This window comes from Lepisma saccharinum, chromosome 9 (genome assembly GCF_977018435.1).
Source record: "Lepisma saccharinum chromosome 9, izLepSacc3.1, whole genome shotgun sequence".
Classification (NCBI taxonomy): domain Eukaryota; kingdom Metazoa; phylum Arthropoda; class Insecta; order Zygentoma; family Lepismatidae; genus Lepisma; species Lepisma saccharinum.
In genome coordinates this window covers 66,161,478-66,186,673 of record NC_139237.1, presented here as the reverse complement: position 1 = coordinate 66,186,673, position 25,196 = coordinate 66,161,478, and the positions used below count along the sequence as shown (strand labels likewise).

The window sequence follows — 25,196 nt, the reverse complement described above, 5'->3', positions numbered from 1 at the left end:
TAGAACAAAGCAAGGAAGGGAAGTTATATATATACAATTTAAAATGAGCTACAAAACGCGAAGAGTCTGGAATGCAAATATCAGAAAATTTTTAAAAGGTAAATCAGAAAAGACTGGAAGATTGGTGGAAAAATTTTACACCTGGTTAATACAGTGCCTGCTCATAATGCACACATATTTAACCTCACACTTGCTCTCTAATCAACATTTCCTGAGGATGAGAGCAATGCATGCGCTTGAAATGGATGCTAATGCTGATTTATCGTAGCTGACAACCCAAGAACATTTAATTGAATCACATCACCAAGAGAACTACAATTCCTACATAGTAATGTGATTGAAATCCTTAAGGAATGCAATGAATAACTTTCCATCATATGAACTAATTATAGTATGAATTCTCTATATTGAGACTTTTTTATCTAATATTAAACATTACAGGCTGGGTGAATCCCACATTTGCTCTAAGTCACAAACCATGAACAAGGAATACATGGATATGAGTTGTTATATGTATTTTGAAATGTTACATAACACTCCTTCAACTACAAAAAATCCCAGCAAACTACACATTGGCTGCAATGTGAACAATCTATATATTTTTTTACAACTGCTCCACAGCTAGGCAGTAGACTAGCCACATGAGACAATGGCACTGAGAAAATCTGAAAGCCAAAAGATAGAACGTCTCTACACTCATGCTAAAAAATGCAAGAATATACACAGTTTCTAAAACCACATGATAAACAGAAGATGTTCCTTTATCTGTAAAAGAATGGTGTGCTGCGTTTCCTTTTGCTCATTGCGTGTGCATGTTACACATCCACTTCTTTTTTTTGCCTGTAATGATCAGTCATCAATTCTTAATTTACTCAATACAGTATGGTACTGCGATGATGTGCAGTATTCCGAATGAAGCATGTGACAACATGGCATTTTCAGCTATAATTGAGGCTTATATCAGTGCACTAATAATAGAATTATCCTATGGAACTGGACTTTTGAATCAGCCTGTATACTTCTGCATTAAAACTAACTAACTCTCTAGCCTTCTTAAACCCGAAGGTTCATGGCTGCAGCAACACAGGCCTTCCATCTGTCCCTATCCTGAGCAAAATCTATATACTCTTTTCCATCCCTACCGATTTCCTTTAGGTCCATCTCAACGTTATCCCTCCATCTTCGTTTTGGCCTTCGTACAGGTCTCTTACCATCCGGTTTCCCAACGAGAATCCTGTAAACTCTTCTTTCCTCTCACATTCGTGCCACATTGCCTGACCATCTAAGTTGTCTTGATTTAATCATTCTAATAATATCTGGACATGAATACAAATTATGTACTTCTAAATTATGTAAACTTCTCCACTCACCTGTCTCCTCATCCCTTTTAGATCCAAATATTTTCCTACGGATCTTATTTTCAAATGTTCCTCTTTCAATGTAAGGGACCAAGTTTCGCATCCATATAATAATACAGGCACAATTACTGTTTTGTATATTTTACTGCATTACTTTTGTAAAAATTATCTTATTTGCCTAGCAATTTCAGTGTTACCGTTGCAAATAAAGTATTTTTTTGCAGAAACTAAGTCACAAGGAATTATTACATGCTTGTGTACGAAGAAAACCTACTCAAAGCAGAACTGTGGGTGCACTTTACCTTTTATACCTTCTGTTACAAACACAGTGTGTATCTACCATTACCTCTAGTTTTTTTTCATTTTTAAATTCATAAAAATCCATATTATACTTAACAGAATTTAATAAGGCATTTGAAAATTTAAGCCAGCCCCCATCACAGAGTGATTAGCACATCGTCAGGGGTCCTGGGTTCGAATCTGCCTGGGCATGGATATTTGTGAGTGTTCATTCATAAATTTCATAATATCATCACTCATCCCCATCTTCGCAAATTAGCCAAAAGTGGCACAAGAAGCGAAGTAAAATAAAGTAAATAAATAAATTTGAAAATTTAAAAAATATGGCATTTTGGTTCCGTAGAATGTGAACGACCCTTGTCAAAAATTTATATTTCCTTAAGGTGTCCTGCTGTCTGATTTACCGCAGGTATTCCAGGTTGGATCCACTAGATAGTATCTAGTAGCAAGGGGATGTCTTATATGGAATAGCTGTTATTGACAGGTTTTGAGTATACAATGGAAATCTGATTTTACATACTCAAGCTATACCAGTTTGAATTAGGTAAGACTCACACCATAATAATAAGTTTAATTAAATTTATTGTAATACAAATTTCCTATGTATTTATAAATATTCCTAGAACACAAATATATACATAAAGGGCAGCAGCAGCAGTTAAAAGCACAAATGCTATTATAATTTTAGGCTTCCAGGATGAAACTACGAATGATAAAATATAAAGACAACTTAAATTACACAGAATCATTATTTGCAAATTCATTCAGTTTCGTTTTGTAAAAAGAAGTTCTCTATACAGCTGGTATTACACTGCCATTACATGGCACTAAGAGTTAGTGTCTATTCCATTATAAAGAACTTCTCCACTACATCCTGAATGGGCTCTGCTTGCTCGTTTGGATCGAGCGGTTGAATTTCCAGCCCAGAGTGCAGATCTCGAAGGGTCTTCCACTGGTTTAAAATGTAATTGTACTCGTCCATCTTATCTTCCATCCCCAACTCACTGTACACGTGTAGCAAACCGCGATAGTCATACTCCAAGCCAGAATAAGCATCTCCAAACAACTTGCGGCCTGAAACAGAAGAATCGTCAGAAGTATTTTCTTGAACATTGACTTAAGTTCACAAATATTTTCTTGGACATGTGTTATTTCATTATTGGCATGCCATGCAGCTTTGCACTGGGCCGTGCACGGTGGGTCATTGTGCTGTTTTCAGGTGAAGCGACATGCGGAAAAGACAGACAAAAGGGGTAACACAATGCACGCCATTGAGAAAACAGCACACTCCGAATGACATGCATGCGGCAGGTAGGCACATGCACCTTTTCATGTCACTTTGTTGTGCAAGGGTTGCATCTGTCACTTGCCACCCGTTGCTTTCGGTCTGAAAGCTGTCTTAGTACGTCTCAGGTATGTACCTGGTGCCTGCACCATGTTTCCTTCTTCCCTTAATTGTCAATTCCTTAACATCTCAGACCATGCTCAAATCGGGAGAGACACCTCCATCATCCCGCGATGGTAACACACTGAATTCAAAATCAGAACTGGTCTCGAATTTTCATTCCGATCCTCTCAGATTGGTTCGGTTGCGTAGATATACAAATTCCAATACCTGTCAATTCAGATCCTGCCGTCAGGCTGGTACCTTTCCACCAGATGAGGCAAATAAGGGAATTTGTAAGGTCTGCATTCCAAACCGACGAGAACATCCCGTCTCTGTAATAAGCTTTCCTCATATCGGTTTTCTAATTTTTACTAGAAATTCAACATTACAGACTGGGTTCTGACACTAATGCTTACAAGTAGCACCTAAAATGTTCTCAAAATGCTGGGTTAATATCAAAATTTTGGACACCTCATCGGAGATTCAACCCAGGGTTAGTTGCCAAAGGTAAGAGTGTTAACCATTTTGTTACATTCAAGGTTGCATTACAATCGGAACTGGATCGAGAGTTGAAAGAGCAATCTGAACAACTTTACAATGTGCTTCCTCAAGAATTGAGCATGGGATCATTTGATTGAAAAGTGACAGCATTAGCCACCTAACTACAGTGAAGATCTACATGATCCATGTGGCCATATACTCTGATTAAGGATGGGAATATATCAATCAGATTCTGCACATATTACAACTCCAAGAACCCTGGAAGACAGCATTTGAACATTTACATAGGCTAACTGGAATTAGTTCTAAAGTTCAAAGTGGGATCTGAACCACTGTGCAATGTGCCTCCACTGGGAATCAAACCTGGAACACATTGATTACAGTGCAACAGTGCTATCACTGCCATCGGTGGCAGGGCTCCAAGCATCTAAAAGACACAGGATAAGTTTATTTTGTGTAATAAGTGCAGTTTTTAAATCAAATTTAGGATTATATTCACAATTTTAAAACCAAAATGTCATTTTATATACCACTTTTGATGTGATTATTCACCGCTATAACACTGAAATTTTATATTATTTACCGCTTTTGAACCCGAAATCGACTCTGTTTTTGTACCGAAATTTTGCTTTTGTATTTACCAAAAATATGTGCCCCTAGTCATAACAAATCCAAGAACCTAGATCAGAATAAATGAATATGGAACCAAATTTCCAAAGAATCAAAATTTTGTACCTGACTGGGAATCATAGAGGCAAGAGAAATAAGTTTCTGAACTGAATCGTTTGCAGAGTGGAATCACAAGAACAGAATCCAGAATGGATGTGAAACACTTGTTCATTGCGCAACTTATTCTCTTGCAGACTCCAAAATGCATGGATATTCCAGATGGTCTTCAAAATTCCTGGGTTTAAGTTTTTGTATCATGTTCACTTTATTTATAGATAGGCTAATTAGGACTGGGACTACAGTTTAAACTGGAATCCAAACAACTATTTGCAACTGCTGGGTATCAAACACAGGACCTCTTTGTTTACAATGCAACAACATTACCACTACACCATAGGGAAGGCCCTTCAAAATGTCATTGACATCAGGATTGTTGAATTTTGAGTGACTTACCTATAACTATTGACCTATTGTACAATTCCTCAGCCTTCTTGTATTGCATCATATGGTAGTTGTACAAGCTTGCAAGATGGCCAATTGACAAAGCAACCTCATAGTCTTCTGGTCCTAAGAGTTTCTCTTTTATGTAGATGGCTTTCAAGTGCATTGATTCCGCATTCTGAAAGTTATAATTGAATATGAATGATGTGGCAATTTTTACATGATACAAAAAGTAAAGCATTGTATGTTACTTACATAAGATTCACACAGATATTTACAAAGTTTGGGTGTTCAAAATAAAGGGAGTATGTGCCACACAACAGACCACAAAAATAAGCAATTTGTAAATGTAAGTTTAGAATTGATATTCACAGCATAAGGGACTTGTTTCAAATTTATTCTCATACTGCTCAAAACTCTCCAGATTATGAGTACCCTTCGGTGTTCAAACTACTGACCAAAACACTTCTAATACAAATATACCAGATATGTCGGAAAGAAATGAGGGGCTATAAATATTTATTGCAAGTCAACTATTGAACTTACGTTAATGAAACCAGCCCAGAACTAACAAGGAACACACACAGTTTGTGTGTGTGTTTTGTTAAGATGAAAGTTCACATTTCTGTTGCTAGGCAATCCTTGCATCGCTCACAGTGTTTTGTTCAGTGTTTTGGTTCCCTAGGTCACCGGACCTTACTCCGTGTGACTTTTTTTTGTGAGGTTTCCTCAAAGACAGGATATTCATCCCACCGATGCCGTGTGATATAGCAGACCTAAGGGAGCGTATCATCACAGCGATAGACACTATCGACAGGCCTGTGTTGATGCGAGTGTGACAAGAACTAGACTATTGTGTTGATGTGTGGCATGTCAGCCATGGTGCACACATTGAATATTTGTAGGTGTAAAAAAACTGTTTTGAGTTCCTCATTCATTCTGGACTAGTTTTATTCACGTATGTTCAATATTTTACTTGCAATACATCCGAACAAGTGTTCTCAGGTTACAAGCTAGGTTAAATAGGAGTTACCTGGCTGGTAACCCGAGAACACTTGTTTGAATCACGTCGCCAGGAAAGCTTCAATTCCTATTTGCAATACATTTTTGTAACCTGTCAATTATTTATGAAAAACCGCTATAATAAGTCCATGAAACTTCTGCAAAAGAATAAAATGTTCCTAGTTTTTTGTCTATTGATTTTGAAAACTCACTGTCTATTAATAGCAGGCTGTAATTTTATAATAGTTCAAGTATAATGAAGTTACTAATTTTGCACTTATATTTCTTGATATCAGGCCAGTAGTTCAGTAGATGTCACTTGATTTATGCTGAAATTCTTTTGTTGTTACTTCACAAATTTCTTTAAAATTGATTGTCAAAGTTGGTGATCTTATCTTTCTGTGTTTTGTTGAGAAAGATTTCATAGGTTTATTTTAGAACACTGGGTTTTTGGTTACACCTGTGTAAAATCTTCACATTGTTGACAATCCTCGTCTTATTCTTGAAGTTAGCTTGAAGGTCACTTTCATACCATAATTTTGTAAGGATCATGATTGGTTGACTATGATGGGGTGATAAGAGAAGGCTACCCTCAATAAACCAGGCCCAAAACAAGGAGCTATACTTTGCAAATAACATACATTTGTGTATATTTTTTTATAACAAGTGAAAATTATTTTACAAGGGATAGTCGGTGATCTTCAGAAAGTTTCATGCTGGAGAAAGAACATGATATGAGCAGAAAGAGGCATCATTCCACTATTTTTCCACATAGTCCCCAGCAAGATTCAGGCTCTTGCCGCACCACTCACAAGTTTCAAGAAACCCTGATGGTAAAACTGCATGTCCTGTTTACAGATCAAGTTGCATGCAGCAGCTTCCATTCTGCTGTTGTGGTGAAATGCTTCCCTTCCAACGTCTTCTTCAGAACAGGAAAAAAAAAAAAGAAAAGTCACTGGGTGCAAGGTCAGGTGCTCCACACAAATTGTGGTAAGGTTTTCTGTTGCTGCAGCCATGTGGGGCATCACGTTGTCGCTCAAAAGGAGAATGCCTGATGTCAGAAGACCAGTTATGAATTTTCGTACCGGTAGTCCCACATGCCCATTTGCAGCAAACATCTCGAATTTCATCCTTTGTCCACAATTGCAACACACTTCTTTTCTACATGCCGGCCGTGCACACACTTCTCAACTTTTCCAGTCTTCAACACAGCAGGATGCTGGTGCCCTCTGCAAGGAAAAGATTTGTCGGGCAACAAAAGAAGAATGATGCCAGTATACCCACGACATATTACCAATGCAAAATCTCCATGCTTTCTGGAACTACAGATACGGGAAACTTTCTTTTCAGACTATCCCTTGTAATATTTCATAACTGAATCCATGAATAGTATTAAACAAAAACCTGATAGATTAATAAGTTAAAGTTACAATTTATTTAATGTTTATTATTGTGACTAAACTCCACAGCATTCACCTTGTGAAGTATTTCCACTTGATAAAGTTGAATGCTATGCAGGTGAATGCTTGTGGCATCGAAATTTCAAGGGGATATACAGGGTGTTTCTATGATCTTGAATCAAATTGGCAGGGTGGATGGAAACTGACCCAAGTACCAATATGAGATAAGGAATCCATCTGGAAATGTGCCATTAGAAAGTTATAAGCCAAAACTAGTTGGGGATGAACACAGTTGCAATATCCTTGTGAGCCTGCATTGCAGTTTTCAGGGTGGACTGCTTAGCAGTAACGGTTGACGATTAGATGCAGAGGCGAAGGACACACCTTACATTTCATCCTGGCAAGAATCCTTGCTGCCTGTGATATCATCAGAATCACTCCAAGGATGTTAGAGCAGATGCGATAGAGTTTCTTGTCATGCTGTCATGCCTGCATCGACGCTGGGGGCTGCCATTTTGAACACCCACTGTAAAGTTTTTGTTAAGTTATGTTGGTGTTTTAAGTCTACTTTATGCACAGTAAGGCTAATCGAGACTGGACCTATAGTTTAAAGTGGGATCTGAACCACTATGTGCCTCCACCAGGTATCAAACCCGGGACCCCTTGATTACATGGCTACCACTTCGCCATCGGGGAGGCCCCTGTAAAGTTTTTGTTGTAGAGTACTATGATACACTGTAGAAATGTCTGTATTAAATCTACAAGCCACATCTTTCAGTTGTCATAGGCAGCCACACCTAGTTTTGGCTTAACTTTTTAATGACGTTTCCATCCACCCTGCCAGTTTGATTCAAGGTCACAGAAACACACCGTATGACCACACAAGGAATGTCATGTGACTTCTCAAAATACTATTTTCAGGGCCTATTTATCATATTTGAATTCCTTTTGCTTGCCTATTGAACCTCCATGCCCTATTTCCAGATATTTAAAGAAAAAATAACATTGACAGTAACTGGGCACGTCTTGTACAGAATAACTGCAAGCAACTCACTATTCAAACCATGATATCACAAAATAATACTCACAGGAAACTTCTTCATACTTTGGTATAACCTCCCAAGGTTTCCGTAGTGTTTAGCCGTCTGCACGTTCATCTCCCCAAAAGCAGACTTGGACATTCTCAAAGCTGACATATGAAGTTCTTCAGCACAGCACAGAAGGGACTTCTCTAAAATTGAAATGTTATACAAAAAGGAACTCCAAAAAATTTATGAAACAATAATAGGTTTTCTTTCTAACAGGAAATGGATTTATATGTAAATACAGTGGAGCGCTGATCTTACGTTCTCAGGTTTTACATTTTCCCGCATTAAACGTTCAATCTTCATGGTCCCAATGGAGCAAAATGCTAGGAAATTTTCCCAGATTTTAAGTTTGTTCACCTTGGTCCCTGAAAAACGTAAAATAGACATTCCACTGTACATATATTCATATGATGTTAAAATCAATGTTATTTTGTATCATCTCTGTTAATTGTGGTATACAAGCTAAAGGCTATTATTATTTTTCATGTTTTTATATATATTAAAGGGTGTCTCAAAAATATGGGACATTTTGAAATGGAAAATAAAAGAAGATGAACTTCGAAGCAAGTGTATTCATGGAGATGAATAGTACAGGGTATGCAATTAATTGTAAACATGTTATTCGTTCACAAGATGGCCTTCATATTTTGAAGGTGACGTCAGGAAGATGGATACCGTTTGTGTGTACACATTCCTGAAGTTGTCGGGGAACATCGTGCATTGCTCGATGTAACATGTCCACAGGAGTATGTTCGAGTATACACACACAATTTACTGACACGATGTCTTTCACGTCTGATAACTTTTTTAGATAGTTGGTAACACTGACTCCCACGGTGTTCCACGGATTGCGATGAACACAATTGCTGTGTTGCATGTTGTGAACTGGCAGCTAAGGGGCTTGGTTGGCCACTATAGCCCGAAAATGTTCACTGCGCTGTGCGAACACTGATCCAAGCGGCAATACTTCTTACATTCGGCACCAGGGTGCAGCATATACAAGGCATGTCTAGGAGGACTCGAAAAGATCGGCTCTACATAGTTGCAATCTTTAGTGAGAAGTCGCTAAACCTGCCAGATTTTAAATTCCAGTGGGTGCTAAAATTCACGGAATAGTGACGAGCAACTTTTCTTTAGAAACTAGTCTCCAGCCAGGAGTTACATAATATCTTTTAAAGTTTATATGATTTTTACATGTGCGTCTAAGGGCAATTCAGACTGTGCAACTTTCTTTAGTAATCGACGTTTTTTATGCCAAGGAAATAACTCTCACCAACTTAAATTGCAAAGGAAAGTGCCGACTACATTTACATCAAATCAACGTGCATTTTTCTGGTAACTATACTCAGAATAATATGGGATTGTATGGCCTAAATAGTTATTACCGAAAAAGTTATCAATTGATATTAGTAAATCATTTTTACTATTCTCTACGTTATTAGAATATGCTTATTGTAAAGAACAAAATATAACTTTCAGAAAACTAGAGCTCTATTTTTGCTACATATATATATTTTCTTTTTTGAAGTTAGAAAGTTGAAATAATATATGCATTTAAATTATCACAATTGAAATTAAATGCATTTTTAATGTGCATATAAATGCATATACTTTGAATAAACCTGGTGTAAGTTGTTCCCCACAGCATTTTTTTAAAATACATTTTGCATTTTTCACCAGCAAATTTGATTCAGCGATTTTTAGTTAGCGCATGTTGAAGATTTAGCAACTTCTGTGTTTCAATTGTTGGCAACACTGCTGCTGTGGAAGAACTGTAAGGGGGCACGTTTGTTTTGGAAAGATCAAGTCAAGTACCGTTAGTTTTTCGGGGCAACATAAAAACCTACGCTCTTTGGCGGCAACGGGTAAAAGGCGGTTAGTGTCGATGTCGAGAGCAAGATATTTATTGACAAGCATTTGGGTGAAATTATGTGCACTGGCTTTCAGACATGCCTGTGTGTGTGGTGTAGTGTTGTGTTTTGTGAATACTGTTAAGAGTTTGAAAGAAAAGTCATTTTCGCGATTCAGCGAAGCAGAACAAACTCAAGTAAAAAGGATGGGCCCTCACCAGCCGGACCTCTACATTGTACAAGAGGTAAGTACTCCCAAATGCGTTATTAAAAGAACATTCAAAAATTACTGGTACACGAAGAACAATTGGTTATGTGGGTGCAACCTTGTGAACGTGCAATTTTGTTTTCCTTGTTTATTGTTTTGGTTTGGAAGTTAACAAAGAGAAAACTAAATATATGCTTACAGGCTGAAAGCAAGTGTTAGGTAATAATCAAAATCTAATTATTGATAACAACTCGTTTGAACTAGTTTCCAAATTCAAACACTTAGGAGTAATATTAACAAGTGAAAATTATATTAAAGAGGAAATAAAAAGTAGGCTTAATTCAGGAAATGCATGTTACTTCTCTCTTCATAAACTATTGTCTTCTCGTTTAATATCTAAGAAACTAAAAGTTAAAATATACAAAACAGTAATTTTGCCTGTAGTATTATATGAGTGTGAAACTTGGTCCCTTACATTGAAAGAGGAACATATATTGAGAGTATTTGAAAATAAGATCCTTAGGAAAATATTTGGATCTAAAAGGGATGAGGAGACAGGTGAGTGGAGAAGGCTACATAATTTAGAACTACATAATTTGTATTCATGTCCAGATATTATTAGAATAATTAAATCAAGAAGACATAGGTGGGCAGGCCATGTGGCACGAATGGGAGAGGAAAGAGGAGTTTACAGGATTCTTGTTGGGAAACCTGATGATAAGCGACCTGTAGGAAGGCCAAGTCGAAGATGGAGGGACAACGTTGAGGTGGACCTAAAGGAAATCTGGAAGGGATGGGAAAGAGTATATAGATCTTGCTCAAGATAGGGACAGATGGAAGGCCTGTGTTGCTGCAGCCATGAACCTTCGGGTTTAAGAAGGCTAAAGAGTTAGTGTTTATTGTTTGGAGGCGGCAATTCATGGACAAACACAGGACACATCCTGGGCGTTTGTTACTATTTGCACATGCGACTCGCTTAAAAAGAGACTGCATCTGAATTGGAACGATTTGTTTCGTGCAATGTATAAGATCAAGGATGGTAAATATGTTTAATTGATTGATTTATTGCTATAAGTCCACTTTATGCACAGTAAGGCTAATCGGGACTGGACCTACAGTTTTAAGTGGGATCCGAACCACTGTGTGCCTCCACCAGGTTTCGAACCTGGGACCCATCGATCACAAGGCGACGACGGGTAAATATGTTAATGACGACGACAAACAGATGTTACAATATGCTTTAAATTGGTGGTTCCCAAAGTGTGTGCCACGGCACCCTGGGGCACTGTGATTAGCTTACAGGGGGGCTACGAAATGTTCCAATATTTTCACTGAATCGTTAGTCAGTGCTATGAATGTTTCAAATATCTGCTTATTTAGTACTTTTTTTTACATATAAAACGTTTCTGAATTTGAAATACGTGTTTAATTTTTAACTTAAGGCAAGCAATGTTACAAGTAACCGAGCGTTGCAAGTATTAGAGAGGGCTATATTCTGGGCGCCGCGGTAAAGTCTTGAAAAAACTAAGGGAGCCGTGAAGCAAACAAGTTTGGGAACCCTTGCTTTAAATGGTCGAAAATCAATCTCTCTCTGAACCATGGCTAGGAGGGAAAATACGAAACACTAGGAAAGAAGGAATACAAGCAATGTCACATTGACTGATACATCAATCACAAGCATCACAACAGAGTTATTGTGGGCGGGGCGAGGGGACATTCTGTACAATACCCAAATATCTTATACTATATACAATTTTTTTTTCTGGACTGGACGCATCCTCCTTTCTGTCCCGTTAACGATGCACGTGCTTTCAATGCTGAATGAAAGTCGTTGGTTAACATATGGCCCATGTAATACAAAGTATATTGCGAAGTATGATAATCTTGCGTTGTACATACCTCAGATTGCATGTTATACTAATTAGTTTGCACTAGCCATCACTAATTGTAAATATGGTAATTAAAAGGGTGATAATTGAATAAAAAAGTATTGTATTGCTTCAGATATAGCATGATTTTGGGGGGAAATTGTTGAAAATAAGTTGAACTGTTATTCTTACTTGTTCAATATTGAAGATGAAGTTACAAGGTAGAGTAGTAAATCTCCAATCAGTATAAAAAATTATTGTGAACACCCGTATGTGAACCGCATGCGATGCCACTGTTCTCGACGTGTAGCACTGACACTGTCGTTATTCTTATAATATGCTTTCACAGCATATGCACTCTGGGCACCACTCCACTGCTCCATGATAACTGGATGGCATGGCACCTACTTCATGTTTTGTATGTTACATGGTGCCACATTCCTTGCAGTGTTGCCAAGTTACGATTTCAAAAAATCCCATATTTTTGACACACCCTTTAGCTTTTAGCACATGTTTTAGTAATGTTTACATATAATTTAAATATTTCAAACATTTTCCAACATACGAGAGCCATTTCTTTTTTCAACCTCCGATGGACCATAAAAATAAGTAAAGTGTAAGTAACAAAATGAATTTATTACCAAAAGTTATGTACATACCTGGTTACTTTTCGACATAATCGTTGTTATGATACAGGTATTTGTCATATCGTGGGACGAGCTTTCCGATCCCCTCTGCAAAGAATGTTGCCGCCAGTGATGTGAGATGGGCCTGAACATTGTATTGAAGCTCCTCATTGGTGTGGAAGCTTTGGCCTCCTAGCCAGTTCTTCAATGCAGGGAAGAGATGAAAATCGCTCAGCGTTAAGTCGGGGCTATACGCTGGGTGACCAAACACTTCCCATTTAAACTGCTCCAGAATGTGTTGGGTTACAGCGCTGAGTGATTTTCATCTCTTCCCTGAAATCCAGATAGAAAATTATCCAATATTTGGATAAAATTTTATCTGGATTTAGCAGTCCCTATTGTCAATACCTGTTAATATTACATCAGTGTTTTAACAGCATCTATAACTTGAACATGGCAAGTGGCAATCTTAAGTACTTTGTTCCATACCTGTCTCTTCTCCCATGTTGTCAATGGCGATTTCCTCTAATATGAGAGCTTTCACCCTTTTGGAGGAAGCAAGCAACAGGTGGTCCTTTGGAAGCAGCTTCACCATAATGGATATCGCCCTTTCAGCATGATCTCTGGCAGAAGAGAAACACAAGAATTACAGTCAAATCAGATAGTTCATAGTTTTTCTTGTATGTACGCATTGCTTGCATTGTAGAATTATTTTCTTGTAGTTTACAGTTACTACAATAAAATAATCAGATAGTTCAGTAATGGAAAATTAGTTTCACATTGTATTCATATCTAAAGGTACCAAACCCTTTACATGTATGTACTGCGGACAGTGAAAGAAAATACTAGAAGTTGTTGTCGAGTGTTAGAGATATAATACATAACTAGACTTCGGATGTTTAGGTTCTAAAAAGTATTATTTTAGGTTCCCTAAAATAGGCTCTAAAAATTATAAATTTGGATCGAAAAACCCTAAAACAGGTTCTACAAATCTTAAGTTAGACTTGAAAAATCCTGAAGTAGGTTCCAAATTTCCTGAAAAATGCTGATTCGGTATAGTCACCGGCAATGAAAATGGGAAACCTATATCCTGAAATACGCACTATCTTGCATAACGTTATAGGTGTTGGATAACCCTATGGTGATGGCAGAACTTACCATTGGAAATTTGCTATTAAAATCCACTCTCACCATATACTTAAGTAAAAATCTTTTTTCATGTTATCCACAGTCAAGCTCCACAATTTTGACTCCGAGGATAATTTTGTATGATGAAAATAATCTTTTAACAAAAACATACTCAGTGGTGCAAACTTCAATGCTGAAATGTTAGTTTGCAAGGCATGAATGCCACAAAGCACCGAAGTGACACGAAAGTGAGCAAGATCACACAGATCAGACCACTTTGGATTATACAGGTAACAGTGGCACCCATAGGCGTAGTTAGGTAGGGGCTGGGGGGGGGAGGGCTAAGCCCAGGACATGCCCCCCTAAATGCATGTGACATATGCATAAAATAATTAAGGAAAGAGAAAGAGCACACAGAAATTAGATAATTCTCATGAAACTTTCATGTATTACTCTTGTGGTGTGGCAGTCACAGTTAAGGAAATAATTTCAAATTATGTCCTGATGTAGAATAAAGTTGATGTGCGTGGGACTTTTTACGGGAACCATATGTTCCGAAACAAGATTTCAAAGAATATATCCCCATTATTTTTGTTGATCTTCCACCTTGGAGCATTAGGTAAACATTGTTACATTCCAAAAATAGTGGAGTTGTAACTTGTGTTTATATAAATGTAGCCTTTCAACAATGACTTTCTACAATTGTGTTTTTTCTAACATGAAAAAGAAAAGCCGTCATTGTAGAGACTTAAACAGAATAGCAGTGTTGATATGGAAAAGGGTTTAGTTCAAAGAAGTGAATTTAGTTTCTGTGGATTTGTATCGCAGGGGTGGGGGGACATTTAAAGAGGTACGCCTAAATGTCGCATGAATGTGTCGTGATCCTGTAGAAATGATTGAATCATGCATAATTGTTTAGTTAAGTGGTGATCACTACAGTTCATTCGTGAAATCACTCTTTCCAAGTCTTTTGTGTGAGTTGCACCACGTCACCAGTATGCATGCAGATGTACCAGCTATATTTGGAATTTTCATTGCACGAAGGCAGTGCAGTTGAAAGTTGTGTTCAACTCTCCTGGTGATGGGCAAATCTTGTGGATCACTTCTAGGGATCTCAGTTATCTCTTGGAGTCTTGGAATCGATTCATTCTTCTGAAGGTAAGAAGAAGCTTATTTGTTGTTTCGAGTAACCCACAGGAAGATTATCGTGGAAAGACACGTGCTTATGCTGGTTGAGTACCAGCAAGAAATCTTAATCAACTTTTGGAGATTGGAAATTATCGGAAAATCATTCTTTGATGTTGTGCTCGTACTGTTTGTGAAATTAAGACACAGATGACAGAATGATTATTCCTTTTAATAGTGAGTTTATTAATAGTAAAAGTCAGGCATCGAGCAAACAAGCTTAGACTATTGAATTTCAGAAAAAAAAATAAAGAATCCATAGGCATATAAAAGCTGCTTCAAATGTCATAATCGGTTTTCATTTGAAGTCACTTGGCCAGGGTTATTTAAATGTTATTTGGTCGACCATCCTCATTTAAAATCCTAGCTTTCAGGATAATATTTCGCCTATAGATAGCAACTTTCTACATCCGTCATGCCATCATTTATTAGTGCATGTTCTTTTTATATATTTTGTTTCATTCAGACCTTGTTTTCAGGCACAAATGGTAATTATTTTAATAAAAAAATGAATTTATCATTAAGCTTAGTAGAGACCAAGAATAGCGCACCTTTTGCGATAATTCAGTAACATGCGAGGTTCTTAATTTTGTGATAGTTCGTAATTCTTAGTTTCCTTACTTCACTTCTTCAATAGACATTTCTTAAGATTAGAAAGCGTCATAATCATATTCTTCCATTCTTAAATAATAATCAGGTTCTTACCATGGCAAACAGAAGGAAGTTGCACTATCTCTGTTTTATACGCCGCATACTGACAGAAGGTAAACCGCAGTACCTGTTTGAGAAGATGCATTCCCGTAGGGAAATCCATCAGTATGTTACCCGGAAGCGGAACAACTTCGATTTACCCCATCACTCTACCACGGCCTACAAATCATCTTTCTCCTTTTCAGCTCCCAAAGCATGGAATGCATTGCCTGCAAATATCGCTAGTGTAAACAACCCATTAAATTTCAAAGGTAAAATAAAAGATCTGCTGTTAATGGAACAATGGCAGAGTCGGGGCACATACTGAAGGTATCAAGTCACTCACTAAAAGGAATTGTATTATTGTATTATTATTACTATTGTCTTTTGTATTTCTAGTTACACTTTTTTTTGTATGCAACTAATTCCTATGTATTTTTTTTCTTTCTTCATTTTTTTATTTTTTTAATTTTAATTTTTTATTTTTTATTTGTATTTATTATTATTATTATTATTTTTTACGTTTAGCTTACTGCTCCATAAGTTTATAATAATCTCATATGTATTATCATATTGACAAGGGTTAGGTGGCAGAGCAGCCCTTGGCTGAACCTCGCTCGCTGAATAAAGAAAATTTATTATTATTATTATTATTAATGTTCCAGTTTAGTGCACTTAATTTCAGAGTCCCATTTGTATTTACATATAAAAATACCCATTACTTCGTTAAGCATTTGCTAAAGATACGTCACTGCTCATTAAATGTTGGCAAAACTTATACGTTGCTGTTCATTCTTATTTGGTTTCCAATTTGCCAATAGGACTGAATTTACGAAACTTAGAATGGCATTGGGACATTGGTTTCTGTTTTTTTAATTAGATATTAAGCACAAGGGTGCCCGCAGAGGCGGTGGAGATATCTGGAAACACTTCATACAATTCAAATTTTAAAATTATAGCGTGAAAACATGGATGAGGGGTGCAGTGAAAGACAGCAGATTAAGTGCCTATGCAAATTATTCTAGTGGTGCGGATGCTATATGAGAATTCTCTAAACTGGGGCAAGCATCACCCCACCTTTCCTCCACTTAAAGTTCCTCTGCCCCTCCCCCCCCCCCCCCCCCGAGAAATATCTTGCGGGTGGCCATGATTAAGCAAATAAAGTCCAATTATAAGCATGCATTGTATTTTGGTAAAAAAAAAAATCTGCATGTGAGATTTAGATGAATGAAAACTAATTACAGCCTACTAAATAGTATTCTGGGGAGCTCTTTGCAAACATTTATAAGATTATTAAGATGACAAACCAACTAAGTTCATCCCCTCTCTCCTCTCTAAGTTCATCTTAAAGTTTTCTTCATGAATCTAGTTACAAGTGGTTCTCAGTTCTAGGAAAATGCCAAATTTCGTTGTATAGAAATTAAGGACATTGACATTTTTACTATTCCATTATCTATGTAGATTGTGCTTTTAAATGCCTTGCAGGATTATAATTTGCTCAGTACCATGTACACAGGATTACCCAGTAATATTACCACATATTAAAATTATACCTTCCTTATTCTAAAGAAGAAATGTGTTCTTTAATAAATTTACAACCATAACTTAATAGCGTATTTATTCCACTTATCAATTCCATTTCTTTTGGATAAGATTATGTGGGAATCACCTGTCTCCCAAGGAGAATGCCTGTGATGATTATTGTAATGGATAAAAGAATGAATAAAGTTAGTCCCAGCTAGCCTCCCTCAAGCGGACGGGCAAAACTACGCCTATGGTGGCACCGGACATTTTGCTTTGTTTAGAGCTTTGAAAAATCACCATGGACTTGGAGGAAGGGAAATCGACAGAGAGTACGTTTCAAACACGTTCGTCATTGAATTTTTTCGTGACAAGACAAAGCAAATGCCTGTGAGACATAAAAATCCTGTAAAACCTTTAAAAATGTATAAAAACCTAAAAAAAAAGGCTTGATTTAGGTGCATAATCCTAAAATAGGTTCTAACAAGCAAAATAGATTCTTTCAGGCACTACAAAACTATAAAACTTCATCAGTTGTTGCATTTTTTAACAAAACGCTGACATAACTTATAATTTCTTACATACTTGCAAAGGAAAAAATAGGTTTAAAAACTAAAATCAGAGATCTATACATAACACACACAAAAGCTTTCTTTTGGATAACATTTTAGAATAAAGTGCACATCATACATGCATAAACATGGAAAATTTAATTTTTAAGCCTAAAACATAAGAACATTGGATTTTCATAGTAGTTTTCATTTTCTAAGCACAAAATGTGTTGAAATTTGCCAAAAAATACACAATTTGCATTATTTTGCAATTTCAAATGAATAGAAAATGTTTTCAGAACATGTCAGTGCACACATAGCACAAGTGGCATAACTCAATTCAAGACAGTTTTGAGGAAAAGGCACATTTAGATAACTTAGTATTATGTTTATCTGTTGAAGCACAAACATAGTGGTGCCTCTATGAGCGGAATCTGGAGTACGAGCATTGGATTTGTAGTAAAACCACAGATCTGTAAGAGTTTCGACCCCCAACACCAGAGGGTCTTCCCGATGGCGCAGTGGTGGCATTGTGGCATTTTAATTGAAGGGTCCCGGGTTTGATACGGGGTGGAGGCACGTAGTGGTTTGGATACCACTTTAAACTGTAGGTCGAGTCCCAATTAGCCTTACTGTGCATAAAATGGACTTAAAACACCAAATCGACCAACCAACCTCACCACCAGGAAAAAGGAATTTATTCATCTGAAGATAAGATACGAAATGCTCAAAACATAGCATTAGAATAAGTATAATTTACAGCAATAGACAATCATTTATGTCTATGTGGCCACGGTGGCTCACTCGGTAACGCGTCCGACTACCATGCTAAAGGTCTCGGGTTCGATCCCCGGCCGGTTCAAATTCGGAAACTTATCTAACGTTGGAAGAAGGCCCCGGCGCCCACCCAGCATCGAATAACATGGGTACCTGGGGGAAACGATGGGGGGTAAAGGGGGTCAGGGGCGTGATGCTGATCACATCACCCCCACTTACGACCGGATCAAGAAAGTGTGGGGCATTACCCCCACACCCCCTATATGCCTTCACGGCGTGGTGCTATGCACAGGGGAGCACTTTATTTTTTTTTTCTTTACTAGAGGCACATAATTTTGGTAAATAAAAAAAGCAAAATTTCAGTAAAAAAACAGAGTCAATCTCAGGTTCAAAAGCAGTAAATAAAATAAAATCTCAGTGTTATAGCAGTGAAAAATTGGATGAAAAGAGGTACATAAAAATACATTTTAGTTTTGAAATTCAGAATATAATCCTAAATTTCATTTAAAAACTACACTAATTACACAAAATTAACATTTCATTTCTAATAGAACATTTATGTAGTTATCAGAGTATTAAGTTTATTTCTGTATAAAGGCGTCCATTTTTGCTTCTCCAATATTAACAGCAGAATTAATCAATTTTCCGTGAATTACATAACTCACAGGATAATTCAGACCTCGGAAGGTGTCGCGTCGGTAAATAAACCCTAAATTTCATGTTTGAGAGTATATTTCCATTTTGCAGTTCATTTCACATTATTTCATGACAAAACATGGTAGCAAAATGCATGTCTCAATTCATCTACATAACTGAAATCTTAATCGATCAGGATGATACATACTTACATAAATGCTGTGTACAATACTATAACTAGCACTCAAAACAGCAGTTAACTAATAGACACAGTATCATTTTACACTCGAGTTGTCCATCAGCCATCACTCACCTGGCTTCCGAGAACCTTCCCGAACTATACTCTTGAACGTAGAGCGCATACGCTAAATCTTCATGGCCTTCTGCTACGTGGAGATTGTTTTCACTAAACACTGCCTGGCGAATGTCCAATGCAGTCTGCAATTGATGACAAGCATTAAAAAAATATTTTACATAAGTTCACTAGTTATCCACCACACAGTGGAACCCTGATTTGAGATTTCTTTTTTGCTTTATCATCTTGGATCAACAGCACATCACATAAAAAATTACAAATAGTGAAGTGTAACAAACATTATGTTAGTGTCTTTCTACATAAACTTGATTGAATGAGATGCATATTATACTGATAAACCAATGAAATTTCTAGTGTATATCTAATGTCAGGTGAACCAAAAGTAGTTTAGAGAGTTCTTGCAATAGCCTATGATTCCACACTATTCCCAACTATTAACATTACTAAAATAGACCTTATGTAGTATTACTGAGGAGTAAGAGAACAAAAACAACGATAAGACACATTTAATAATATAAATAATAAGGCTTCTCACTTTTGTACTTACATCTGATGTTATCAAATTATGATATTACAGATGAAGTAAATTTATTGTTATACAATTTATCGTTTACGCATATCGGTGGATTGGTAACATTGCTACTACTTCAAAAAAATGTTCCAATACTTCCCTAATTAACATGTAATTTGGAGGAAAACCACCAAATCATTATTTTCTTTAATGAATAGACAGATACAACCATGGTCTTGATAAGTATATGTCTAAATGCACCTATTCTTTCTCTAAGACACACTACAATACCAGGGACCCTGCGTTTGAATCCCGGCCTGGGCATGAGCGTTCTTTGTGAATGTCCCTTCATCATTTTCATATCGTCACTCATTCTCATCGTCGCGATTAGCGAAAAGTTGCAGAAAAGTGATGCTAAATAACAAAAATCAAATCAAATCAAAAATTCTTTCTCTAAGACAAAACCTATTGCCATGTCATTGCACATGATAAGGTTCTCAATGAGTCATCTGGCCATTTCCAGTATATGAGATCCTGTATAACCCTCAACAATGCTACTACCTGCTCACGTCAATTCCATAGATGTTACATCAACATGCTTCAAAACTGTGAGACATGCATACTTCTTTTGAAAATGTTCTGGCATGTATTATATTAGCTCATTGTGCGTAGAGAAAAAAAAAAACATGACATAAAATTAACAAAATTTTAGCTAACTAAATAGCTACATGTGAATGGAGCCTAAGAATAAAGAGCCTTACCTTATACACCTGTACACTATGCTTAATTGAGTCAAAATTTAATAAATAAAATCCATAGTCCAGCAAGGAATCAGAGTATTTTGGATGTTTCTCACTAAACACTTGCCTCGCCAAATACACAGCCTGTTTGATCAACAGTTCAGCTTTTTTAAATTTTCTCTTCACTACACACGACTTTGCAGTGAAACGTAGCACATCCACTATGACTCGAGGTGGGAGATTCGGGGATACCTCCATTAATGCTTTGATGCTCCATTTGTATGCCTGAAATTACAGAACAGCAATGTTATTATCTCAATAACATAATACTTGGACATTACACAACATAGTATACAGTTAGGGCTGAGCATGTATTAGTATGGGGCCAATATGAATACTTTTCTGACGATCCAAGTCCAGATTTCATAGAAATTCTGCAGAATGTAATTTTCACTAATTTAGGGTGGTTACTACATAAAATTCAAGTTTAATTCTGGGGTTTTCAAGGGGAATAACAATTGTTGTAATAAAAAAAATAATTTGTAGTAATATTCTACACTAAATATTTACAAATAACAATTCATGTTTCAGGTGTGATCACCTTGTCCTCACATGTAACAACTTCACCTTTGAGGACAAACATTATCTCCAGATCCAAGGGGAACCAGAATGGCCCCATCCTATGTAAACCAATATTAAGAGAAAACTTGAGGAAGAGTATGTGAAACCACTCTTCTGAACACTCTCTGAGAGAAGAGGGGAGGGGGACATATGTATGTATTTACTTGTGCGTGTGCATTTTATTAACTATTTACAAAATACCCCGATGGCGCAGTGGCCATATAATCAAGGGGTCCCAGGTTTGGTTCCCAGTGGAGGAGGTACAGAGTGGTTCAGATCCCACTATAAACTGTAGGTCCAGTCCCGATTAGCCTTACTGTGCATAAAGTGGACTTAAAACACCAAATCAATCCAATCGAACAAAATACTGATTCCTTTCAATAACAGCCTGTGGTGCAACAGCCAGTGAAGGCCAGGGACTACCTACTGACTGCTGGCCTCATTCTTACATGCCACAGCAGAGGTGGGAGATCATGCAACCAGTTACGGTGTGACATGTGGTCAGAATGATGAACCCCCAGTCCTTGTTGTAGGTTTCCATGGCCATTTGTAGCTCCCCAATTTCCTCACCAGGATGTCTACCAAATTAACAAATTCAAAATTCTTGACTTTTTCATGAGCTGTCTTTCCATCTTCTTGACCTATGCTTCTCTTTCTTAGCATTTATTTAATCCTTCCCTACTTAGGTATAGTTGGAAATAAAGAAAATATATATATTTTTATTCAATGAAAAAACCCTACCACAAGCCAGTTAAGATGAAAACTGAAGCTGTGCTTTAACAACAGATTTAGAGTTGCTTAACATGTAAAAATTAATGCCTCAAACTTCATCCTGGATGGCGAATGGCAACATTACTTTAAAAGTTCACACATACAAGAATGTAATTCTTAAGAAATAAAGTGAACAAACCACAACACAATACAATTTTCAAATATTCAATTTTATCATACACTGGCCAAAATTTCTGGAGAAAAGTTGTTACACTACCTCCCCCCATGCCCCCAGGAGACTTGAACCAGCATGCGTTTCATAGCCTGAGCCCAAAGCCTGATGCTTTAGACAGCACAGCCCCGGCGCAGGACACTTGACTTCTTTTAGTGCTAGCAAATGAGCAATTACATTATCACGGTTCCCACATGAACTCTAAATGTATTTTTCCTGAGATTTCCCTGGCTTTTCCAGAATTCTTAATTTCTTCCAGAGTTCTTACATTCTCCATTCCCCCTCATAGCCATACCATCGTCATCTTTTGTTATTATTAGAAATGGTTGTGTAAGCATATCAGTGTATCACAGGCGCGGAGCATCCATGTAAGCCGAGTAAGCCGGGCTTAAACTTTATTAGTTCTAGTAAAATGTATGTAATTATGTGGCAAAATTCGTAAAAACTTCAAAGTTCAACTTGGTCCGATACCAGTCTTCGAGATCCTGTTTGTTAGATTGCAACACTTCAGCACCAGGGGGCACATGGGAACTCCTGCCTCCTGCTTGCTGAAAGTTGTAAGCCATCTGAATGTTGCCTTACAAATTTCTGACCACGAAGGAAGCAGTGCCTACCGTATCTGGATGGAGAAGAGCAAGGAATATAGGGAGAAGAGCGGGCCAAACCCTAGGTTTGTAAACCTACGGCCACAGGCTTACAGCAGCGTTGCAAACCTCATGTTTAGAAAAAGTGTTGTTCGTGGACGTCCGCAGTATTTCTTTCCACCAGGGAGGATTAAGCAAAGTATTTTTTTTTCAGGGGTTGGGGTAAACTAGCTATATTTCCCTTCTCAAAATATCTGCAACGTCCTTACAATAATTAACAATTTGATGTGACTGAAATGAAATTGTATGTGTGAAAATGGTTGACATTCATTTTTCAGGAAGTGTCTCCTTGCCTTTGCCCCTTCTGGACATCCTTCGTGTCGTTTAAACGCCGAAAGTATGCTACATACTACTAAATTGTTCTGTGATTTTCATATTATTAATATTAATTTATAAAAAAAAAATATATAAATTCGAATGGTTCAACGAACGGCATGGGTTTGACGTTATACGTGAAAAGTTTGAGAAAATTCAACCACAACGAAAAGTGGCTCTCTTGTTTTATTTATATCCCCAACTTACAAACGACTTTTTTAACTTGTGCGAGATTTAGCACCATTATGCTTGGGTTGGCTTCACTGAATACGCGCCAGCGAGACACAGGTCCTGCAAAAGGAGGGGCTCCAGCGTTGTCGGGTATGAATGGTTGACTGCAAAGGAAATTTAAGCCAGTGATGCTTCAAGGAGGTTTTTTTCCAGGAACAGGGAATTCTGAAGCAAAAATCTAACAGGAAGGGGAAAAAGGAGAGACCTAAAAATGAGCGGGATATGTGAAAACTAGATGCACATTGATCTGCTAAATTCTTGTTTCTGTTTTTAGTTTGTAGGAGAGCATAAACATCAGAAATATTAAGATCTCTGTTTTCCGTTTATGTATAAACTCAGCTGGTAATCATTGAGCTAAAAAGTGCAAAAATAAATAAATAAATAAATAAATGTTAATGAAAGCTGAAGATTGAACCAATCTTACAAATCTCATGTCAAATGTGAACCAAATATTATTAATTACGTAATCTGTGATTCAAACACTCTCCGAACAGCGTTCAAAAAGCCTGTTTATGTTCTTTTAGGTGCTAGATTTGCTTTTACAGTATCCTAAGAAAGCACTTACATATCCTTTGATAGAAATTTCTGGATATGTCCCTACAATTAGTGAGCATTTCTTTTATAATTAATATTGTATTATTTTTTTTTTTTTTTACTAAATATAGGGAATTTTAAGGCAAGAGAGGGAATTTATTTATATCCGAAAGGGATATTCCCATCACAGTATGAAAGGTCACTGCATTCAGCAGTGACCAATTTTGGAACTGGTTTCTTTTTGTTTCCCTGTTCTTGTTGTCGAGGTAATGCTTTTGCGAATTCCATCTATTGAAAGCGGACTGTCGGCCGTGTGCTGTGGTGTGATCGTAAAGTGCATTATGGAATAAAATAAGTGTGATTGTGCGGTGGGATGGATAACTTGTTGAAGACGCCGTTATCCAGCAAGGATTTTGCTGCCAAGAAGTAACTTGTGGATGTAGGTAGGGTACGAAAAAAAAAGTGCGCCGATTTTGTGATTCAGGGTACAAAGCTGATACTTGGTTATGCGGTTGTAAAAAGTATTCAGCACTTTTCTGTTTCCTTCTATTTTCGTTTCTTTATTATTATTATTATTCATTTTATAACTTTGCATATTTTTTATCATTATGTTAGTCATTGTGATAGGAATAAGAATAACTTAATTATCATTTGAAATGTAGAAGATACACAGCTTAGCAAAGAAAACACCAATCCCAGGTATTTATCCAGAATTTTTAATTTGGTGAAAAATTCTAGGGAAAAGTTCTAAAAAAATGGGGGGTAGATCGATGTGTGTGGATAAATCACTAACCATGTCAGCCCAAAAATAAGCACAATGGAAAATAACCTTCATCATGATAGGCTTACACTGTTGGAAAGGTCACGCTCCGCCACTGGTGTATCAATAATTTCGCCAATCTCATATATTTATAAATAGCCTGCAATTTAGTGCAATATTATGCCACTTTGTTATTATTTTTATGAATAAAAACACAATTTATGTCACGGTTTTCTAAAGCAAGTATTTAAATCCATAGTTTGTTTTCCACTGCAGTCGCCTGCTTACATAGATTAAAGGAGGTGAATTAACCATTCATGTTCTTCATATATTGGTTCAATAGAATATCGATTATCGATATCAGTGAATATTATATAAGTAGTTTATCAGTATTG

General features: G+C 37.0%; 1 protein-coding gene across 1 annotated transcript in view; it reads right to left on the bottom strand.

The window, feature by feature from the left end:
- Positions 1 to 2,223: 2,223 nt before the first annotated feature.
- The window catches only part of Pat1 (Protein interacting with APP tail-1), a 57,477-nt gene continuing 34,504 nt past the window's right edge, over positions 2,224 to 25,196 (bottom strand). The window contains exons 6-11 of the mRNA XM_083129085.1: positions 20,775 to 21,038; positions 19,500 to 19,624; positions 13,188 to 13,321; positions 8,147 to 8,289; positions 4,669 to 4,834; positions 2,224 to 2,732 (exon numbers count right to left, since the gene is read on the bottom strand). Coding sequence (XP_082985211.1) covers positions 2,500 to 2,732; positions 4,669 to 4,834; positions 8,147 to 8,289; positions 13,188 to 13,321; positions 19,500 to 19,624; positions 20,775 to 21,038 — 1,065 coding nt within the window. The 3' untranslated portion in view covers positions 2,224 to 2,499. The remainder of the gene's footprint in view (positions 2,733 to 4,668; positions 4,835 to 8,146; positions 8,290 to 13,187; positions 13,322 to 19,499; positions 19,625 to 20,774; positions 21,039 to 25,196) is intronic.